Source organism: Eucyclogobius newberryi, unplaced genomic scaffold (assembly GCF_026437365.1).
Source record: "Eucyclogobius newberryi isolate DKJ021-1_F unplaced genomic scaffold, fEucNew1.0.hap1 SCAF_18, whole genome shotgun sequence".
In the NCBI taxonomy this organism is placed as follows: domain Eukaryota; kingdom Metazoa; phylum Chordata; class Actinopteri; order Gobiiformes; family Gobiidae; genus Eucyclogobius; species Eucyclogobius newberryi.
The window spans coordinates 14,012,014-14,034,513 of NW_027315812.1; the positions used below are offsets into that span (position 1 = coordinate 14,012,014).

Genomic DNA, 22,500 nt, shown 5'->3' on the forward strand with positions numbered 1-22,500 from the left:
CTCGTGTTAAGGCGGTAATAACATTGTACCCTTCAAAACTGTGCAGCCCGATGCAACTGATGAAGAAAACAAAAAAGAGCAAATCGCTAGTTAGAAGTAAAAATGCTGGAAACGTATGTAATATTTTATTTGTATTTATTTATTTATTTAACCTTTGTACGTATATAACATAACAAATAACATACAGTAGATTAAAAATAGTTGGCGCAGGAAGAGGCAAAAAAACAAAAAGGGCCTCCACCTGATGAATACAATTAACATATACTTATAGTTGTGGACAAATTAAAATTACTTAATATGATTTTTTAACTTGTCCACAACTGAAATATCAAAGACTTCCTTAAGCCTTAAAGGGGAGTTCTGATATATTGTCAACATTTGCTCGACAATTTACATTCTCTAAATTGCAAGCTAAACTGAGCTCTTGATGTGACACATTTTGGAACATTAAGATTCGGATTCTGAGGAGTGTTGTATCAATGATTCTATGCATTTGTTTTAAATTCGAATGTGAAGTGTTCAGGGATGGTAGTTCTTTTAAGAATGATTGTTTAAATATACATGTACACATTTTTACCACCCTCTCTGAAAGTTAAAGTACCCCCCACTCACATGATAGGAATATTGTGTATGATTAACAGTAAACTGGAGCCTGGATTACTTATACAATTGTGTAAAAAGGTATATTTTGGTATTTTGGTCAAGTACAACTTAAATATTTTTTTATAAATAACCTGTACTGCAATGACTACAAATATTATAACAAGCAAATAAACAAAAAACACAAAACAAACAAACAAACAAACAAACAAATAAAAAGAACACCCAAATTGAGCAGCTATTTTGCTCTGACCAAAAGTGTGCTCTTGATACTCAGAGTTTTATGTTTAACAGGTGCCACCAAGTGACAATGATCTGATGTAAAAAAACGTTATGTTAATTGTTTTAAGTCAACATTATCATATTTCTCTCAGTTTTACAATATTGTCTAGTGATTTCAACGTTATAAATTGGCTGTTAAATTGTATACATAAAGATCATTGATCAGCATGCAAAGGGAAATTACATGCATTCCTCTCATTAGTGCTATAGACTTTTAAACAGTGTATAACAGATCATAGAAAATGCTTTTTGCACACTTTGTCAATAGAAAAGCTACTCACAGAAAAGGTCTTTGAGAATCTTGCTTTCACTTAGAGCCAGATTATTACAGCTCCGCATCACGACCGCAGCAAAAGTGTGAAACTACATTAGGACAAATAACACAGCGCGTTAGCACCGTGTCAGCGCCTCAAATTGAATCTTTGCATTTGTGTACGTTATCAGCTAAAGTAGATGTAGATAATTGCCGGTCTGTGTGTTTGTGTGTGTGTGTGAGATCACATGCTCGGGGCCCGGGGTCGTGGGGTGAATGCGAGTTGTAAAGACAGGCGTGACAGCTGTGGAAGTCACACGGCGAGTCCACAGGCAACACAGACAAGACAAAGTTTCCCTCCCTAAGGACAAAAAAGAGAGAGAGAGAAAGAGGGAAAGAGGGAGAGAGGAGCACTGTCTGCACAAGAGGGGCATACATACAGCTCAGGGGCATTGTTGGTAAAAGACATAAAGTACCAATAGATTAGCAAGAGTTCAATTTGTGGTAGTGAACATCGAGATGTTATAGAGTAAAGAGTTTAGGCAAAGTCAAAAAGACACATTAGTAACACAGCGGTAAAACTTAATAATAACTACAACGTATTTAGCCTGAATAAAACATGAACAAAGCACGATTCAGGCTTAGTAACTACTTAATTACAGGGTTTGGAGTCTTTGGTCGTGGGGAAACTCATTTTCAAACGGGGAAATAAGAAAGAAAAGCTCATTCATCACAAATCCTTCTGGCACATCACTAGCATTCACATGTATATTTATATCCCTGCATCACAAAGTGTCCTACGCGTCATATATTGACTCATGGCTCTTTCTTAAAATTCTGACACGATAAGTTGTTTAAAATTAGAAGATTGCACGCACTAATGTACTAATTATGAGAAAAAAGTTGGGTACCCCAGCTACACGGCTTTGTATTTAGTTATTTCTTTTTTTATTTGACCTTTATTTAACCACTTTTTTTGGCCCGTTGGCTTTATTTGACAGCAAATCAGCGCCAGACCACCGAGTGACACAACAATCTCTCTGGCCAAGAGGCAGAGATCAAACATTTGAAACTCATTTACAGTTACACATCCTCCATAGACAGTACTTCCAGTCAAAACATTTACATCCACTGTTCTCCAAGTCTATCAACGTTAAAGAGTTTAGAGAGACCAGCTCTTGAACACATCTCTCAGAGCTTCGTGATAAACTGTGTAAACTTTTGCAGGTCTATAATGTCCGCCATAAATCAAAGTCTGAGCTTTTTTTAACAGGCTTTGAATACAAGTCGTAATATTCAGTGTTCCCCAAATGTTAAGATGCAGTTGCGTTTACTTGTACATAGATAGTTTTTAATGGTATACAGTGACATAGTGTGCTTTTAAACTTTTTACCACAAACTGAAAAGTGAAGTGAAGAAAAGTTGAAGAGGTGAGTTCACACTTTCAAATTCACCACATCAAACATTTGGGACAAGACCCGGATCTAAACCTGGACTAAATCAGGAGTAAACAAGGTCTAGAACTGGACCAAACCAAGTTCACATCAAAACTAAAATCAGACACATTTAGGACCAAATAACGAGTGTGAAAGTTTACATTGTGAATAATCAGTCTATTTAGGTAATAATCTATTTACATGCTATTTTATATATCATGGTTCTGGAGATTAATAATCAAAATCTTCTACTATATATATTTTTTTTTTCGACATTTGCAAAAAATCAATCATGTGTGTAATGTGTTAAATATGTGTGTATTATGTGTCTTTAATGAAAAATAAGCCCGTTATGACTTCAGATAAGTTTTCCAATACCACGTGTCCGGTTAGGCTGTTTATTACCAGCATATTATATAGTATTATGTGTCAAAAATACCAGTATTAGTAAATACATCCTATATTTTAGCTCTATTTAATGCATGTTCTTTAATTATACCACAATTTTACAGCCATAAGTCAAACGGCTGCTCTTACAATTGTGCGTTTGTCCTTTTTAACTGGTCCATCCGCACACTGGGCTTTAGTATCGCTTGACTCTATCACAGCCTCGCACCCTCCGCGCCTTTTGCCCCAATCTTCAGCGACATCGTACATCCTAAAACTCTTTCTTCACCTTCCGAACTCCCTGCGCGTCCACGTGTCCCAAACCCCGAGCGCTCACATCAAAGATTAAGTGTTTTTTGTCAGTCTCCAAATCTGTTTCCTCCGTACGTATAGATGCTTAACTGTTCCCGGCCACACAGCATCAGCAGATACAAGGATGACTTTGTGTTTTCCGTTCCAAATGTCGATTTCACGCCGTCTTCATTTGCGACTGCTTTTCAAAGAGACATCTGATCAGCCGTGTGTCATGTGAAAGTAATTTTAGCCAGGGACTAAGCGTAAGGCATTTTTAAAAGACTTATTTCCTTCTCGTCAAAAACGGCTAAAACACACAAATCAGCGTCTGTCCCTCCTGGTCACAAGATGCACAGACTCTTCTTTTTTAACCCATTTATGCTCTTTCAGTAGCAATTCTTGTCCCCCAGGCGGCCATTTTGACAACAAGGCCACGGGCTATTGTACTACGGAGAAGTAATTCATTTCATGCAAAGAGTGAGTGAATAAAAAAAACAAAACGAGCTCTTTCAATTTGGAACAGGAGCTTTCCTTTAACCTTTGAGCAATCTGTTTGTCTTCTGCTTATCCATGCCTGTCACGGCTAAACACACCACACACACTTACAACGGGGAAGCCAAGGTGTTGGGAGAGAAATAACATGACCGTAAGCTTTTTTAGCAGATCACAAATCAAACTGGGCACTGTGTTTCGCGTTCTCATTTATCAGGGGTTGACTAAATGAGTGGATTAAAATGTTTTCTGTGTTTCTTAAGAGTAATTATAAAGGTTGTCCGTATTGAATACCTCATGTCTTTAGGCTCTACAATACTTTTTGTAATTGAAAAGAGAGAAAATGCTGTTAAAAAGTTGTTGTAAGAAGATCCAAAGGGCATTTTGTGCTTTACCGTTGCTTAAAGATGCACTGTGTAACCTTTCTGGTGCTGTTTGCCAACCGCTTGTCTCCGTGGAGATGTCATTTCTTTGCCAAGGCATTAAACTGACCCATCATGCTTTTATTCAGTTACAGTTTTATTGGTAAAAAGAAAAAAATACCTTGAAAAACATGCATTGTCATCATAAGTGGAGGTCGTCGCTCCACAGATCTGACCTGTACGGTTTTTATTTTTTATTTTTAACCTTTATTAAACCCCAGCGGTCAAGTTGGAACAAAAACTATGAGCAATAGTTTATAAGCAATAAAAAAAGCAATAAAAACTAAGAAGGTGCTCGAATAATTGAATTATACGTTGAATAAAAAGTGAATTTATCACCCGGACAGTGTATTACATCTGTAAATTATAATAGTATGGGCTAAACTCTGTACATTACACATTTATTCTGTTTAACTCAAAGTTGTTGCACATAGCAGGATAGAGTTTATTCATGTCTTGACTTGGTACCATGGTCACATCACTAACAAACGATCCTTTTAGTCAACATTTTCTCTGCCTTGATATGTTCTTCAAAATAACAAGCTCTTTTCAATATAACACATTTATTCAATTTCTTTCATTTTGGCAATTAAACTATTTTTAAATGTAAACTTCACACTGAAAAGAAGAAAATTCAAACTGAAAGATATTATTAGAAGCATCAGTGCTATAGCTCCTCTGTGCAGTTCTTAAATAAGATTAGATAAGATATTCCTTTATTGTCCACACATGGGTAAATTGCATTGTTGCAACGCAGGTAAATACAGAGGAAAAGGACAGATAACTTATAGGAAGTTTAATAGAAGAACTCTTATAAACAAAAACTTCTATAGACAAAACCTCTCATTTCTTAATAAGGAATGTAGGGGAAAAATAAAGATAAAATAAAATAAAAACAGCTAGCGCAAAACAAGATAATACTAATAATAATGGTAAATGCGGTATGAAGTGCATTTCAAGGTAAAACAGCTGATGTCACCACCACAAGTCCTTGTTTACGTTTGTCTTGACCAACTCTCCGTCCGAGTAATGCTCAGAGACGTGCGATGTGTTACAAGGAACCGGCTTTAACTCCAGGTTTAAATAAATTAGTCATTTCAAATTAGCGCTGCGGTGCTGTAATCGGGAGCGAGTGCTGGTGACGTATGCAGATTAGGATATGTAAATGTGTGTGTTTTTTCCCATAGAGGTCAAATTACAGAGGATGGCTTTAGGCAGCAGACCCTGAAACATCCTCCTCTCCCCCGTGCCATCCTCTCTGTGCAACGCTCCCACTTTTTCCCTCATATTTTTTTCAAAGTATAATCTATGTCACAGGGCTTCGACTGCAATTACTTTTAGGATCACTTGTCGGTGAGTTGTGGGCTCCCTGGAGGGGTCCTATCAGAAGTCATTACGACAGCGGGGCAGGTTAAAGTTAAGTGGCATGACCTGTGGGTGGGCTGGGCATAAATGTATGGCTAATTTGTGCAGGATTTAAAGAAAAAGGTTAGAGAAGTGGCACGACTTCCTCAATGCGACAGCAGAAGAAGCAGGAGGACGGTGATTAACTTTATTGTTTTAATGGGATGTTAAAGACAAAGATTTACTGATGCATGGGGTTAACAATGTAACTGAATGAATGAATGAATTTACTTAATCTTCTTGGTATTTCAGATGTCAAGACAGTGCGCTCTTTTTTCAACAAAAGATTGCAGCCAAAAAAGGATAATAATTAACAGACAAAAATTACAGCGATAAAATGTATGAATATATTTGTGTTTTTACATTTTAAAATTATTTAATGTGATTGTTTATGTTTTTATTTTCTATATTGTGATTTTAATGCACTTTTATTGTGATTCTAATATGTTTTAATGTCTGTAAAGCACTTTGAATTGAATTGTGCCCTACAAATACATTCGGATTGATTGAAAAGTCAAAATCAAAATAAGCACGAAATAAAACACAATACATTTAGACTGGAACCAGGTTTTTGTAGAGTGGAACAATTATATATTTTGTTTTTTGTTTTAGTAAATTATGGCCATGTTAAATTCTACGGAATCAGAATCAGAATAAGACACAACATAACAAATATAGTAGAATATAAAACTACAATCAAATAAACACATGCAAGTAATATGGGTAAGAATAAAATAAACAAATATAAATTATACACAGCAAGATCAGTACAAAACTATAAATACTAAAATATTTTATTGTCACGGTGAACACATTTCACAAACTAGGAATTTACTTTGGCAACAACGCAACATAAAACACTGAATAATAAAAGTACAATATGATGATATGATAAGATACAATAAAATAAAAGGCATGCGTGAAATGTAAATCTACAAGTTTGGGTTCTATCTTTGCAATTAAACACAAAAGCAACTTGTACAACAAAACCTACATGTTACGAGAGCAACCGAGTTCTAAATCTCAATATGAACCGTTTGAAAATGCTTCAACTGTTGTGTATTAAAATGCACGTGGCTAATTTTGCATAATTTCTAGACATTAAAACGCTCTTTTCCTGCTTTCCCTTCACCCTGATTTCACCTCTCATCCCCCAGGCCAAAGTCATAACCCCACACACACACACACACACACACACACACACACACACACACACACACACACACACACACACACACACACACACACACACACACACAGCTATTGGGCGATCGAGGCGGATGATAATCGTGCGTGCGTATAGGAGGTGAGGGAGTGTGAGGGACTTGTGTCTTGGCCGCGGGTCACGCACATGTACCTCAGCACCTCTGTGTTCGGAATCATTCAGCCGTCTCGCAAACTGATGAGCACTTTACATTCGGTAAAACTCCCCCCGTCCCACCCCCCCGCACACCTGAGATCCTTATGCAATCCACGCAAAGTCTATGAAGAAAGTTACAGGGAAGCAAGCGGCGATAAGATGAAGTGGAATATGCTGATTCAAAGCAGCGATGCAAAAAGCTCAGAGCAATAATCTGGCAGAAGCAATCGAACAGATGTCTATTTACAATAACATAAGCATAAAAGTCCAAAGTCTAGACAAGACGGGCCCAGTAAAAGTGTAACTACAAGTGTGTTCTATTATCGCCAAACAGTGCCCTAAACTATATGGATAAACTAAACAAGTTAATGAATATTGAAGCATAGATAATTTGTTTACAAAATTGTTGCACACTGCGGGAATGTCTTTATTTTTCACGAGAAGAAAGTATTTATTTCTTAACTTTGCAACATTGTGATGTCGCTAACAAACGATTCCTTTATCCGACCTTCATGTGTTGATTCGGTGCAACTTGTAGATTTGGAGTTGAACAAGTGAATTCTTTGTTTGTTTTATCAGTATTTGTTTCTTGTTATGAAGAAGAGAAAAAAGTATTTTAAAAACCAATAAGGGACATAATGAACTGTGACACAAGCGATTGTATGGTCAAAATGCATCACAAATCATCATAAAAAAAGCCATGGCCCCTATGGATGTGACACTTTAACAATAGAAACGATAGATGGATACCGGTGAAATGTACTTTTGGCTGCAGCGAAAAAGCAAAAGAGAAAAATGGATGAGATGATTGTCAAGGACTGGACAAAACAATTAAAAATTACTAGACAATGGAGCAAATGGATTAACTGACCTTTTATTTTCTGGTTTATTCTTTGGGAAACTTTTCTTTTGGTTTTGTCTTTCACTCTTTGTCTTTCGTTTCTCTATTTGGCGAAGAGAGGATGATGCACAAGCTCTTTCAGGTAGTAGCATGTTCAAGTATTTGCAGAATTTATAGTCAATTTAATCCACATTTCTGTCCTCCTTTGGGTTAGTCCTTGTTTTGAGTGAAGAGTACCATTTTAGACCTGGTTTAGCCCTACTTTTGACCTAGAATAGTCAGTTTTAGACCTGTCTGGATTTGTCCAACTTTAACACTCGTAAGGCCAAATATTTCTTAGGTGATACTTGGTGTGAAAAACTGGCCTAAATAATAACACTAGAATGGCATGTCGTGTAAATAAAATCAGGTATTCCATGTTAATAGAGCTTTAAATTCTTCCTTGTGCATGTTCAAACAAATATATCTAATTCTATGACATGTAGCTAACGCCTCCCCCTCTTTACCACCACGCTAAGCGCTAACATGTGTAATAGCAGCAGACAATCAGATGCCATCTTCAGAGTCGCATGGTACAACTGTCACTGTGTGTTTTGTGGAGCTGCCCGGGCGAGTGGTGTCACAAGAGCTCATCACGTGTTAATGCGGCCTTCACCTCGGTCTGTCACTGAGAGGCCTGTCCCGTCCAGCGCTCTAATGAGATGTAATGAAGGGCGGTGGTGCTTTTAAACTGTGTGTGGGCACAAGGTTCAGCAAGGCATCCTGGGACGACAAAGGTGTGGTGATTCTGAAACCTTTATCTCATTTAATCTGAGCAAACCAGGTTCAAAACAGGACAAAAACATGCTTAAACTTGGATTAAAACATTGCAAATAATAATAATAATAATAACACTTGCATTGCATTTTACAAAATACGTAAAGACATATTTTTCTAATTATGACGTTGTTTGGTCACATTTGTTGGCCTAAGTAACGTCACCAAAGGGTAAAATGTTTGGTAAAATCTTTAAAGAAATCACATTCCCTTTGCATTATTGAAGTGTTGTCTAATGTCTCATGTCAACTTTAAACTGGACCTGAAACTACTAAAACTGAAGATGACCCAGAACAGTTTGAAAACCACTGCCAGGAAAAAGTACAAATCAACAAGCAACTCAAGATGTATAAATATATTTAAGGATGCGTTCATACTTGTACTTGAGCCCAGTTTTATTTTGATAGAAGCTTGATATGGTCCTGATTTAGCCCTGGCCTTATCCGTGTTCAGTTTCAGGTTTCGTCCCAATGTGGTCTTTGTGCAAGTTAAATAATTAAAATGTTTTTGTTTGTGAGGATCCTGGCTAAGAATCTGAAAAATTAGGTGAACACAGTGGCATTTAAAGATGTGGTCAAATAAATATGGACACAATACATTCAACCTCATTTACTTTAGTTATAATACAATTCTAGCTTACTGATGGACAAAATGTTCTGCAAATAAATCTAAACTTTCTACTAAATATGCTTTCCACTACATAACTGTTGCATTGACTTTAACCTAACAGTCTAATTGATATCTGCCCTCTCCATCACCAGACACTCATTTAAATAGTGTAATAGACTGCCAGAGGTGAGGGCACCGTAGATGCAGGAGGTGGAGCCGGTCGCCTCTGAATGGCGGGTCGCACCACCTCTCCAGCAGCGCGCTCCTCCCTCGTGGGTAAAGGTCCGGTCTAATTGGTGCCTGGTCTGATCACCTGCTGTGGCCTCATCTCTGGGTTCGGTTTGATCAGGAGGAATCATGTGGCGAAGCGGTGCTGGACCTGCATTTTAGATCCTGGACAAGGTCAGAAAGGCAGAAAAAACGATATCTACGCAGCATAAATGTGGCGAAGCTTTGAATACAGTTTGATATTTAAAGATGCACTATGTAATTTTTATGGTAGAGCGTCTGCCACCTGCTCGTCTCCATGGAGATGCTATTGTTTTAGGTGAAATGTCCTTCAGTTTGGCATTGACATTGGCAATAAGCAGGGCGAGTTACAGATGAGACCTTGGAATAAAAATACCAGTATGAATGCAAGTCAAATTTGCTCAATGCTATGGAACATTTCAGGAATAGCAATCACATCTCCTCCTCAAAAAATGAATTTCCAGCCTTGTTTGAAATTACTTGGATTCAAATTTGATACGTTTGAATGAATTTCTTCTGTGACGCAAAATATTTCAATGGTTCAGAGAGGTTACAAGATATATTTAGCTTAAAATAAGACAAAAAAGTCAGAATGTAAAGAGCAGTAGACGAATGCAGTGCCTACAAAGTGGAAGATTAGCTTATTGTGTGTGTTTTTCAATTGTTCTGTCATGTCTTTACTATGCTATTTCTGAACTTTGGCTTAGTAAAAGACAGAACGTAGCGGGACTGAGGAGTGAACTCATAACCTCCTGCCAAAAATCTCTCACAATGTGCACAATTTTGTTTGTAATTGTACTATAAATATCCATTAGAATAAGTGTCCAAATATACACAAAACACAGAAACCACTAATAAGGGCAGTCACCCACATTAAATGAGTGGCAGAAACTGTTATAGCAAATTAAGGCCAAATGGAGCATCTGTATTTTGAATTAGTTATATATCTAATAACAAAGCCTTATGTAAGTTGCTGTCAGAGCACATTATGTTATTGTACAGGAACAAACATAATCTACATTTTCACTGCTTCCATTTCATTTGAATCAAATTAATTAAAGCTCGCCAATGGCTCACCAGTGTATTTATGCTACTGACTACTCACCACTATGACATTTACGTTTATGAGCCATTACAGTACGATTTAATGTCACAACTGCACACATTTATGATGCACAATATCCTGTGCCTTATCTCAGGGATTGTATTATCTTCAGCAATAAGTCTGATGTTGGATACTCCTGACAAAAGGCTAGTAAACATTGAGATTGTTTCTTACAGAAAATATGGGCATCTTTGGCTTTGTGGGGGCCATCAGGCCTGCACCATTATGGAACTAAATGTAATTGTGTTTTTACTGACCGGCATTGTGATTACAATTTGATTTGATATACTTGATTCTGCTATGATATAGCTATGATTCTGTTCAGATTGCACATTGTAAACAAACCTAGGAGCATTCACTTTTGAAACAAGACTGAAACGTGACTTTGCAGAGGTTAAAACAAGATACAGCAAGATTTTCCAAAATAAAAAAAATAACATTTTGATTGTTGCAGAGGACATTCTATTTTCTAAATAATTGAGCCAACTAAAGTTGTGATTTCAATTTTATGGCAAAATTGTGCCGACCTGGATCAACGCAAAATGAAAAAAGCGCTAGTTTATTTATTTCCACCAAATTAATAAAGCAGTATCATCCTATAATTTCCCTGTAAATGTACAAAAAGAAACTGCTTGAGAATCTCTTCCTTGCTGAGAGGCAAACACGATTATTGCACCCTGAGGAAGGCCACGTTAGGACTGAAACGTGTTGGTGCGTATTTTAAACTTAAAGCCATGTTGCAATAAAAGCTTTTTAATTATTTTTCCAAAACAGAGTGCCTTGGTTTTTTGTCTGTGGGAATACTCAACTTATATATTTTTTGCCATGATTATTGTATATTTGGTTACATTTGCTCCATTTCTTTTAAAGTCTAAAAACAAGTGCTAAACCTCTGGAAGCACACATATTATTATTTTGCATGAACATAACCATGACGTTCTCATAAATCAGGAATTGGCTTCGTTCCTTTCTTGTGGCATGATTGTTTAGACCTCAAAAAACACTCTGATGCTGCAAGAGGAGACATTCCGACCAAAGGATAATTTCATAATCCAAAGTACAAGGGCTTCTTTAACAGCAGACAACACCATACACTTCTCCACCCAGTCACAAGGAGCGTTCGAATGGCCGCGAGCTGTTTCTATCCCTCACATCTCCTCAACACTTGCCACAAAACAGACTGAGCTGTCTTACAGAACCAGTGACTTCTGTTTTCTTCTAAGCAAAACCAATTCATGGAGGAAACACAATGAAAAATGGTCCAGATCATGAGCTGTGTCTCGCTTTGGTTTATTGATACTATATGAATAACTTTGTAAATATAGGCTGAATCTGTTGTAACAGATTTATTATTCTCATTTTTGAATTACGTTTTTAGAGCAGAATATTATGCTATAGTTTAAACTATAACATATGTGGATCATTACTATATTACCTTTTGTGAACCGCAATATTGATCTGAATTTGCTTACTTTCAGTTCAAAAATGAGCATTCTAGCAGTAGATTTTAATGTAATGTTTTTTAATGTTGAAAGTTGGCTACATTTTAACATTTATGACAGAGAGACAAGAAGGCTCAAATGCAAGATTAATCACACATGTATAAATCAATCCAAACACATCTCTATATAAAATACGAAAGAGGGAACACCAGTCTAAAATGGTCAAAAGCTCATAAAGGTTGATTTTACATAGCCTATGTCTCCTTTAAAGCATTTAATATACAGTAGTACCTGACGGATGAAGCCTTAATAATAAATGGTCATAAAATCATAAATCAATCTGCTATTTCAAAGTTTTCTCTCAGTGGAAATATGTTAAATATAGACTTACTTCTAGACTTATAATTAAGTAACTTTCATCCACTGGTTTAGTTCTTCTTTTGCCTGGGATCAACTGGCTTAGAACAGGGGTCACATACGGGCCATCTGCTATCGGGCCCCAGAGGCAAACGTTATGAATTAAAATGTACTTTATTTTAGTTTTACTGCATATTGCTATGTCCCTGTGTTGTACAAAGATAATATAGAGCCAAATAAACATAAAATATCAGTAATAAGAAAAACAAAACATATAGAACAAGGATTTGCACACATTTTAAGCTGTAGTTACTGGCCCTGCCCCCTTCAACCGGTCCCTGGGAAGAAAAAAACACATTCCTTACAAGAAAAAAGGTTGGAGACCACTGGCTTAGAAGGTACAAAACTTTAAAATTGAAACAATACAATACAATAAAACCAACGCCACAATACAATACTCTCTACATTTCTCGTGCCCACAGTAACGTCTTCACACCATTCCTAAAGTTCATTTGCCTAAAACAGTGCTTAGCGACGCTCGTCTCCAGCCTGGCGCCGGCAGGAGCAGGAGCAGGAGCAAGAGTGGCTTTTCAGAGGCAGATCATTGTTCACATGTCACAGAAGGATCCCGGGGCCCGTGCGTGCTCTTTTCTCCCCTGTACGGCCTCCTCTCTCCAGCGCTCGCCCCGTGGGAGAGCCAGTGAAATGACACACAGTGGCTGTCTGTCGCCCAGGGGCCCGGGCTCTGGCCTTGGCTGGCTGGATGTGTGTGGCAGCTGGTGAGCCGGCTTGCCCTCGTCCCCCCCCCGCGCGCTCTCTCTCCTCTGGCCCGCCCGGAGCATCAACAGTGGTGGTAGTGGGACTGATTGGAGCCCGTCTCTGATCTCTTGACTCAGGGGCTGACGTTCAAACTGCTCGCTGCTTCTGCTGCTGCCCACACGACTGGCACTGCTCAAGCCAAATGGGACAGAGAAGTACAGAAACCACAAGGAGCGAGGACGCATAAACCCCGGATAAGACGCTTTACAAACTTCACGGACGGTTGTTAAAACGGGAAAAAAAACACAAAACATAACCTTGATATGGTTTGAAACTGACCAAGAAAAGACTCCAGGCAGAGGAACAATGACTAAACTGAATAAGCGATCGTGTTCACGTACAAGTGCTGCTCATGTTGCCGACATTGTGGCTTGTAGATTTAATAAAAGACAAATAAAAATAAAAACTTTGGGACTAAAAAACAACAGGCAGATCATTCATTATAAGCACATTTTATTCAAGTTAGAAGCACAATTAATTTAAACAAACACTCAGATACTTCAATAGTCCTGCATTTTGTTCAATAAATCCCCCAAAACAGTGCCAACCTCAACGCATCTACATCAACAAAAATGTTTTGTAAACTTTTAAAAGCCACCCTGTGTTATCATAGCTCCCTTAACATTTGATATGTTAAATCAAATCTAGCAAAAATAAGACATTATAGATTAAAATGACAGTTTGAGACGTTGTAATACTATATTTACTTATGAATCATGTACTGTATCTTATATATGAACCTAAAATCATGCAGGAAGAGAATTTGTAATTGCAAATGAAGTTCTTATGACTTCAGGTTGTATAAATGGGAAAAGCAGACCTAAAAGCTAAGAGGATGCATGGTTTTGTCCCGTTTTTTGTTGAGTCTTAATGGTGACTGCTCGTGTAGATCCTGTTCCGGAGCACAGAGACCGGGCACAGGTGATGTCGGAGCCCGCGAACGTTCTGCACATGATCGAACCATCGAGTCACATTCACAAACTGCTCTCTCTCCTGGACACTCAAGTCCACCTGGGGAAAGGGGAGCGAAACACAGCACGGGAGAGTTTGTCAATAGTTTAGATCAGTAAAGTAAGCTGAAGATCACAAATAGATTTACAATATGCTGCAATAAGAATAAAAGAAAAAACTTAACACTTAAACGTTACAAATAACAGATATTGTTGTTTAAAAAGTCATAATACTGTGCTGAAAGAATTCAATTGTTCTACTACTGATCACAAATTTAAATGTAATATAAAAGTTGGTCCATGACTTGAATTCAATTCAAAAGCAATAATTTCCTGGTCTGCTCTAAATCTGGTTTGTTAACGTTTTAAGCGTCCGTGTTCAATATATTGGTCAAAAAAGTAAATGCATTGACTGCTTGAACAGAGGCCGTTATTTCTCTCTGATCTATCAAGTTTGTTTTTGAAAATTGTGTCTTGTATTTTTTCTCTCTCTGTTTTCAAATACATACTTGCATCATTAAGTTCATAAGCTTAGTCGGAAAAAAACTACTCGCCTGTTTATTAATGCTTTGCTTAATTAAGACCAGCCACAACTTTAATCCAATTCCAGCATCAGTCAGTTTAATGTTCACATTTTGTTTTTGGTAAATTGAACAACGGGGCAGTGAGTGGTTGAGGGCTGGGCCGTCTGACCTCTGGCCCCCTGAGGTTAAAAGCGGCACTGATCACAAACCAAAGTGACGCCCTCTGCCTGGTGGCGCAGGGCAGCCGCTCGTCCCTGCCACAACCACTGACATTTAACAACATGTGATCTTTCCCTCCGTCCGTCTTCACAGACTCAGAGCAGACTTTTTCATCCTGGAAGGCGAAACAAATATACTTGTCCCTGGTCAGATGCTCAAGATATCACTTTGTGCCACATAATTTTATTTCTCTGAAGACAAGTGAGAATGTGTTTATAAATCGTGCATTTATAGCAAAGTCGTACCCCGCGCCCTTTGGCCATATGACTGGTCTAATTGTGTGTGATGCGCTGTGACAAATTGCCTATTAAAGTTGTGGTTGGACTTAAAGAAGTGCTGATGGAGAAAACTAAATGGGATAAGAATGCAGAAGGTTGACGTGATCTTGTCCAGTGATGGTGAGAACACTTTTGAGACCATCTAAATCCAATAGGATCCGGTTTCCTGTAGCACAGCATGTTTTATGATGGGAATTTGTGAAGAAGTCAAAAAACCCTTTCAGATCTCAGTATTGGTCTGAAACGCCAGCAAATGCTTTAGCTCAGTGGAAACTTACGATGACAGAATGTGTTCCATAGTACATGAAGATATCGGCTAAGGTGATCCGGTGGCCCGCAAAGTACACCTTGTCTTCTAGGTAGGCGTTTAGCTCCTGCAAAAAAACATGTAAAGGTGAGATGGTAATATTATGGGGAATACAGCACAAGTATTGTAAGAGCCATATTTATCTTGTTTTTGGATGCAAGCGCCTAAAGAGGGTATTGAGTTCATTGAACAAAGTCACATACGTAAGAGTGTGTAAGGTGTAGGGGCATGCATCCCAGCATGCATGTGTTCTGTGCGTATGTGAATAATATGTAACCTGAGGGGACATCGTCTGCTCATGAGCACAGACTTCGCCAAGATGCTCTACAAAACAATCCATTTGTTTATTTATTTTTTTACCAAATGACTAAACTCTTTCAGATCAAATGAAGCTGTCCTAAACTCCATGTTTCTTGGGCCCCTGCAAAGTGGTGCGTGGCACGGCTGGTCCCAGGGGACAGGACCATCTTAGCACTTGTACATTGTGTGAGGAACACTCCATGCACAGAGAGCTTCTTGGGGGCAAATAGAGTTATTGTGCAGCAGGAGTGGGTGATGCCAAACAAGGCATGAAGACTGCATACTTCCTTTTTCTACAATCAGATCCTTGCTTTGCTTTGCCTACAGCTATGGAGCTGAAGCCCAGTCAAGCATCAGACAGAGGCCGTTCTCCTTCTGGCTCCAGCACATGGAGCTCAAGAGCTGGACGTTCTCTACCTGCCCATGTCTAAGTGCAATGTTAACACAACGTAAATTACAGGGTTAAAGGTTAAATGGATTTTGGAAATGTTTTTTAAAACTGATTCATGACCATCTTTACAGAAAACAGACTAAATTAATTAATTTCAGACTCACTTCTAATCACGTAAACATGTGCTCTGAATGCAGCCTACCGTAATTTAAACTTTTTTACTGACGTCTTCTAATTTAATGTCACTTAAGATGTGGAACGAGACCTTAACTTCAAAAACAAATGTCACCTTTGGACACAGATCAGTTTGAATGTTTTGTTTCCTGGGGTGAGACAGTTACAGTTGACAGTTTTTATTCCAGGATGCTTTAATGGGAGCTGACTGCGTGTTTAAAAGACAAGTGTTAAGGACGCGGCTGAAGCAGCGGGACAGGACAGAGGGCCACTGGGCACTAGAGCTGACCCGCTCAGGGCGACTTCCTTCTGTAAGTGGCACCATTAAAATATTTAAAAGGCCTGTCCAGAAAACATGCTGGTCCTCAGCGTGAGCCCACAGCCGCACCACAACACTGTGCCCTGCTGTGAAGTGCACAAACACACACGTCCCACTGACAGCACACTGCCGAGAGGCGCCCAGCTCCTGCCGACACTGCCCGCTGATCCATTTCACGCTGACTGGTGTCAGACACATTAAGGGTCTTTTCTCTGTCGTTTGTGGCCATGTCACTGTCTCTGGTGTCTTAACAAGGCCAAATCAGACAAAGTAAGAAAAGTTTGGAAGAGGAAGGACAGACTTTGTGAGCTCAGCAATGTCTTCACCATGTTTTCTCCTTTTGGAGAAACTGAGATGTATTTATCATACAAATAAATAATTGTATACTATTAATGCATACGGTACACATTTCTAGCTCAAACCTTTAGGATAGTCCTAATGTCTTCTTTACCGCACTCATCCAGTTTGGTGACCCTGTATTCTAACCACTGCTGCACCACGGCCCTGCCCTCGGCCCCGTCCCCCAGCAGGTCCGGACGCTTGGCCTCTTTCACCAAATGACAGGCGACAGTCACAAGTCCAATGACAGGAGAACCATTATTGCTCTGTAACACGGGGATCTGGGAAGAACAATATATATACAAGAAAACAACAATTATCCATTATATTACTTTTTATTCACAAATCATCAACTGTGTGCTATGTGTTTTATTTTGTAGATGTGGACAAGTGTAGTTTTAAATCAAAAAACTTCAATTTTGCTTTCAGATCAGTCTGTTGTGTAATGTTACAGTTGATACAGGTTTTAATTTAACACGCCTTCCTCCCAATGTGCCAGAACGCATGCGCAAAGCATGGTGCTATTTCTATTGTGCTGAGTGGAATAAATAAAGCTACTCGCGTTTGATCTTGCTGATTCAAACCACATGAAGAAAATAGAGGATAGAGGTGCTTCATACAAAGTGCAACACAGGGTAAACATGAATCGATAAACAATATTATATAGCAATACAGATGACCATTCAGCAATTTGCGCTACCAAAGCTGTCCTGTATCATGGTAATTTGAAAGGCTACTATCTATTTATCCCTCGTATGAATAAAGCTTTAGATGAAACATATAACAGCACTATGAAATCACCTTTTTGTCTCCTTGTGTGGTGTACTTGTTGGGCTTTTTCAGTCCTAAATACTTCTCCAGCGACGATAGCTCCCGTATCGCCATGTTTCTGATCTGACTGAGGGAGGAACAGCAAGAGCGCCACGGGATTGGATAAAATACAAGTCCCGCCCATGAAAGGTTTGAATGATGGAACCTCCGACGAATCAGAGGAAATAACATGGAAATAACAATACAATAAAATAAAATAAAATAAAATAAAGTAAAATAAAATGAAATAAAATACAATAATATGCAATCAAATAAAATGTTATAATGAATCTTTCAAACAAATAGCTTACTAACAAAATAAAATGTTGGACTAAATATTCAATACAAAGCTAGGCTAGTATTAAAATTGAATCAGATAAGGAAAAGTTCTTTGTCAGTGAACAAAATTAACAAACTAGGAACTTTTGCATGCAATGTAAAGCAATGCATAGTGATAAAAAGAATATATGCAAAAATGTTGGAATAAACTTCAAAATATAGCCCAAAAATCTATACTGCCACAATATTAGACAGTTTTTCAATAACATTTTGTATTCCTATAATCTCTGTCTTGAGCTCATTTTTTTGTCAAAGGTCAGCCCTATTTCAATACAAATAACTCGTTGTTTTAAAATATTTGAATTTGAAATGACAGTAAAATATCTGAAGTTCTATTGTGAAGTCCCAAGGCACAGTCTCTCTGACTCTGCCTGTCTCATGAGTGCACTGACTTTGTGTTGTGTGCGCTGTCTGTTTGGATTTATACCCCTGTGTTACCATTTCCCCATAATAAAATGTCATCTGTCAGTCAACATTCTGCGCATTAGCTGCACTCTGTCTTGTTTATCACACACACAGTGACAGCAGGACTGCCGTGTCACCCGAAGGTCCCTCTTTGTCGCAGCTCACCTAGACGACCATGCTCCAGGTGGTGTCACTGACTGTGGATATTCAAATCAAACTCATATTTTACCAGGGACTTTATTGACTGTGGACCAAGTGCAATAAAACAGACAGGGAGACGCAGCGAGGGGGCAAAGGGAGAGAGAAAAGCATGTCTGAAACAAAGTCTACCACTGCAGCCTTAAGTCATAGTATGAGACAATGTTTATTTGAAATGAGTAGACCTGTGGAGAGGGCTCTAAAGTATTTAATGCTGGTAAACTAAATTTACATTAAGTGTAATACAGAAATAATTATTCATTTAGTACAATTAAAACAACAACATATGTAGTAAATTATATATTAATTGGTATATGCACAACTCTCCTGATGTAATGATTAATAATACAGTAGGCAATACTCTCTGGTGGTAAACTATAGCCACATCTGCCCTGGGGCGGAATGAGAGAGATGTAGCTGCCTCTATGTTACGAAACGAGATATTACATGCAGTTTTGAAAATGTCTGTTTAGACCATATTGTGAATGTACTGTGTTGTATTTGACACTTGACACGCCTGAAACACCAAGAACCAGAAATGCAATTACACCTATTACACATATTAATTGAGTATATGGACACATAATTTTAAGAACATAATGTGTATTGTTCATTAATTCGTTTACTTATTGTTTGATGGACACAAACATTGAACATAATTAACAATACCATGAGCAGGTGTTGGCAGAAGCAAAAGCTTATTGTGCCTTTTAGTCTCAATTGTCGTTTTTAAATATACTCAATAAAACAATACAAATGTAAATAATACTGTTTTGAAGCATCAAATTAACAAATGAACATTAGGCCTCTCCTTTCTCATGTTATTGCTTCCTGTTTTGTTATTTCCATTGACGCTTATTACTTTGCATACATCTCTTGATCCGCTCCCCTGTTTATGCTTGCACTTAATATAAGAGAACAGATGATATTTTTAAACTCAATTTGTTGAGAAAAAGCTGTCCCAGAAAACAAATTAATTAGAGGAATGACTACACAGACTATCACAAATGATTAGACGCTGTGGAACAAGGTAAAGCTAATTCCATTTATTTTCTTGCATTTTTTGATGTTTATTTATAGGCCCATTGTACGTCAGAGTTTTACTGGGCTTTGTAAATGCCTGCAGCGGTTAAGAGCGTCTCCTTTAACTAAATGCCTTGAAGCTGCCACATCTTGTCTGGACTCAGGCGGGCTGAGGACAGTGATCCCCATGCCGCTGTGGACTATATAACTGTATTGCCTGTGGGAGTTTTCTCATACACAATCTGGGGTCACATTAGTAGGGAAAATCCACGGTGGGGTCAGGGATTGTGCCGAGGGGCTTGCAGAGCGGGCATAGCCATAAACAAGGCCCCAGTCCTATGCCTACAATGGCACGTTACACTGATTTCTCTGGCCTTGCTGTTGCTTCTGTTACCTTTCATGACCTAGGAGCTGTCGCAGTCTTGTGGGCACACAGATGTTTGCAGAAAGAGGATGGCTATAGGTTGTGAAGACTAGACACAAACGCTGTCAGCACCCATTGGTAAAATTGCATATTGGTGTTAGGTCAATCTCGTAGCGCAAAGATGGCCGCTAGCAGATATGTCGCATTGGCACTTGGGATACAGAAAGCAGATGGAGAATTGTGTTGGCTGTTTAAGGCACCTTTCTTTGACAATTAAAAGTCCAGTGTTGGGAGGAATACTTTGAAAAGGTATTTAGTTACACGATTCTGAATATCTGCATTAAAATGTATTTTGTAAAGCATTCCAATTTTGTGTTCTGAATCCTTAGAATATAGTTGATTCTTATTAAGTTGCATTATATTATAGGGTAAAAACATGACATAGGATTAAAACAGCTTATTGTTTTTGTTTCATGGTTTGCTATGCATTTATTCATGAGATGAAAACTTCCTCACAAATAAGAGAAGTAAAAATTGCACATGTTCTCACTATGAGAGTTGGGTTTTCTATTTTAGAGTTTGTTGCCTAAATGTCATGATCAAATACAACAATGTATTTGTCTCATTTTAGAAAAGTATCGGTATTCTGTACTACAGTTACTAAAAAATACTATCCTGAACATGTATTTTTGGTACTGCATGTATTCAGTAACTTCACAATACTGTAACATTTCTTTCTAATTTTCCAAGCAATTAATAATATGTCCATGAACTTTTATTGAACATCTTAGTCATTTCAAGCCATAAAATAATCAATATTGATGTTAGATGTTAGAATTGTAAAATTTTACATTTGTTAAAAAAACAAATACATAAAAACACGCTTCAAACTAACCGTAATTTTAATCAATGTATCGAAAATAAACTTTATTATAGGACTATTAAATTTACATTCTTTGTCAAAGCATTTTACTTGCTTTTACTTGTAAATCAGGTAAATAAATGAAGTATTCATGCAAAATACTGTTTATAAAGTCGGACAAATAAATCCCACGTTTGCATAGAGACATTTGAGACTCACTGCTGAAGCTGAAGCCACTTGTAAAATAAAACAACAATGTTTAAAATTCAATGTGGATTAGGTAAATGTTTTAGGCAAAGCAAAGCAAGGATTTTAAGAAGAAAATCCTTAAGTCACTGATGGACCTCATTTGAATGGCCTGACACAACTGTTTACATTTGTTCTTGTAATCAACAGAGATTATGTTGAAGTTTATATTTCCCAACCACAAATCTGACACGATGAACCGGTGCATTGTAGTGCTCGTCCACATTGAGTGTATTTGTTGCAGAGAATCGGGCTCTCGTGGAAGGAAGTCAGCGGATGCCAGAAATGTCGGCGCTCCGGGTGCGTCCTCTGGGCCCTCGAAACGACTCCAGTGATGGGATTATAAGCACCACCCCGCTGCTCTGCGCACAAACAGCCACCCAAAGGCGAAAAACAACAAACTGGTCCCTCTCCATCACACACAGGGAGCACATGCAAATCAGTGTACTTTGAACATGTTTACAAGGGGGATGGAAACCTTGGATGAGCCACTGACAAGGGTGGAGCAATGACATTTTTGTGGCATTTGGTGTCTTTTGCTTAGCATTTGTGACAGTAGATTAGCATTGGAAGGCATGTTTGTGTATGCAGGAGCAAGGTGGCTTATCAGGAGAGGGCCTGGAGATAGAGAAATAAAGCCATTTTGCTCTGTATCCTCTGCCTATGCCAACCTGACTGTGGGACATGCTATAGGACATATACCAGCTCTCTGCCTTTGTACACTCATCATTTAGGACTATTAATTACAACTCTGCATTTCCTCCTCCACTCGTGTCCCCTTCAGACATAGCCTTAGCGGGTGATTATTATAGCTTCTGAAAAGTCAGATTGTCTTTTATGGAGGTTGCCCACTGGCCATGCAGGTTGGTTAGTTAGTCTTCCCATCTCATCCCTTCTCTTCTCTCCTCCCGCTCCGTCTCAATGTCTCTCATTTATGACTCAAATCTTTACTGCATCTTTCGCCGTGAGCTCGATAACGCAGACTTTTACGTAGCTTTAGGTTCAGGCTGCAAAACATGCACACTAAACAACCACAGCTCCCCACCTCTGAGCAGTGCACGTCCCAGCTTGTTTGACGTGTTGTTCCGAGCGCCGCCAGCAGGGAGCACTGTGGGACTTTCATAAAATACTAAGTGTGGGTTATGCTGAAAGTCTTGCCATCTTGCTACACTGTGTTCTGCTTTTAAAAACTAAACATTGGAGTAAAACACTTCAAAATTATGTTAAATCATTGGACAACACATGCTACTATTTATAAGATTATTTATATGGTAAAAAGTTGAG

General features: G+C 38.3%; 1 protein-coding gene across 1 annotated transcript; it reads right to left on the reverse strand.

Moving 5' to 3' along the window:
- Positions 1-13,604: 13,604 nt before the first annotated feature.
- eef1e1 (eukaryotic translation elongation factor 1 epsilon 1) lies at positions 13,605-17,926 on the reverse strand. The gene is made up of 4 exons (XM_072450594.1): positions 17,771-17,926; positions 17,053-17,250; positions 15,418-15,513; positions 13,605-14,179 (listed from the first exon to the last, which is right to left on the reverse strand). Exons 1-4 carry the CDS (start codon positions 17,852-17,854, stop codon positions 14,036-14,038), a joined length of 522 nt encoding a protein of 173 aa, XP_072306695.1. The 5' UTR covers positions 17,855-17,926; the 3' UTR covers positions 13,605-14,035.
- Between the last annotated feature and the right edge of the window lie 4,574 nt (positions 17,927-22,500).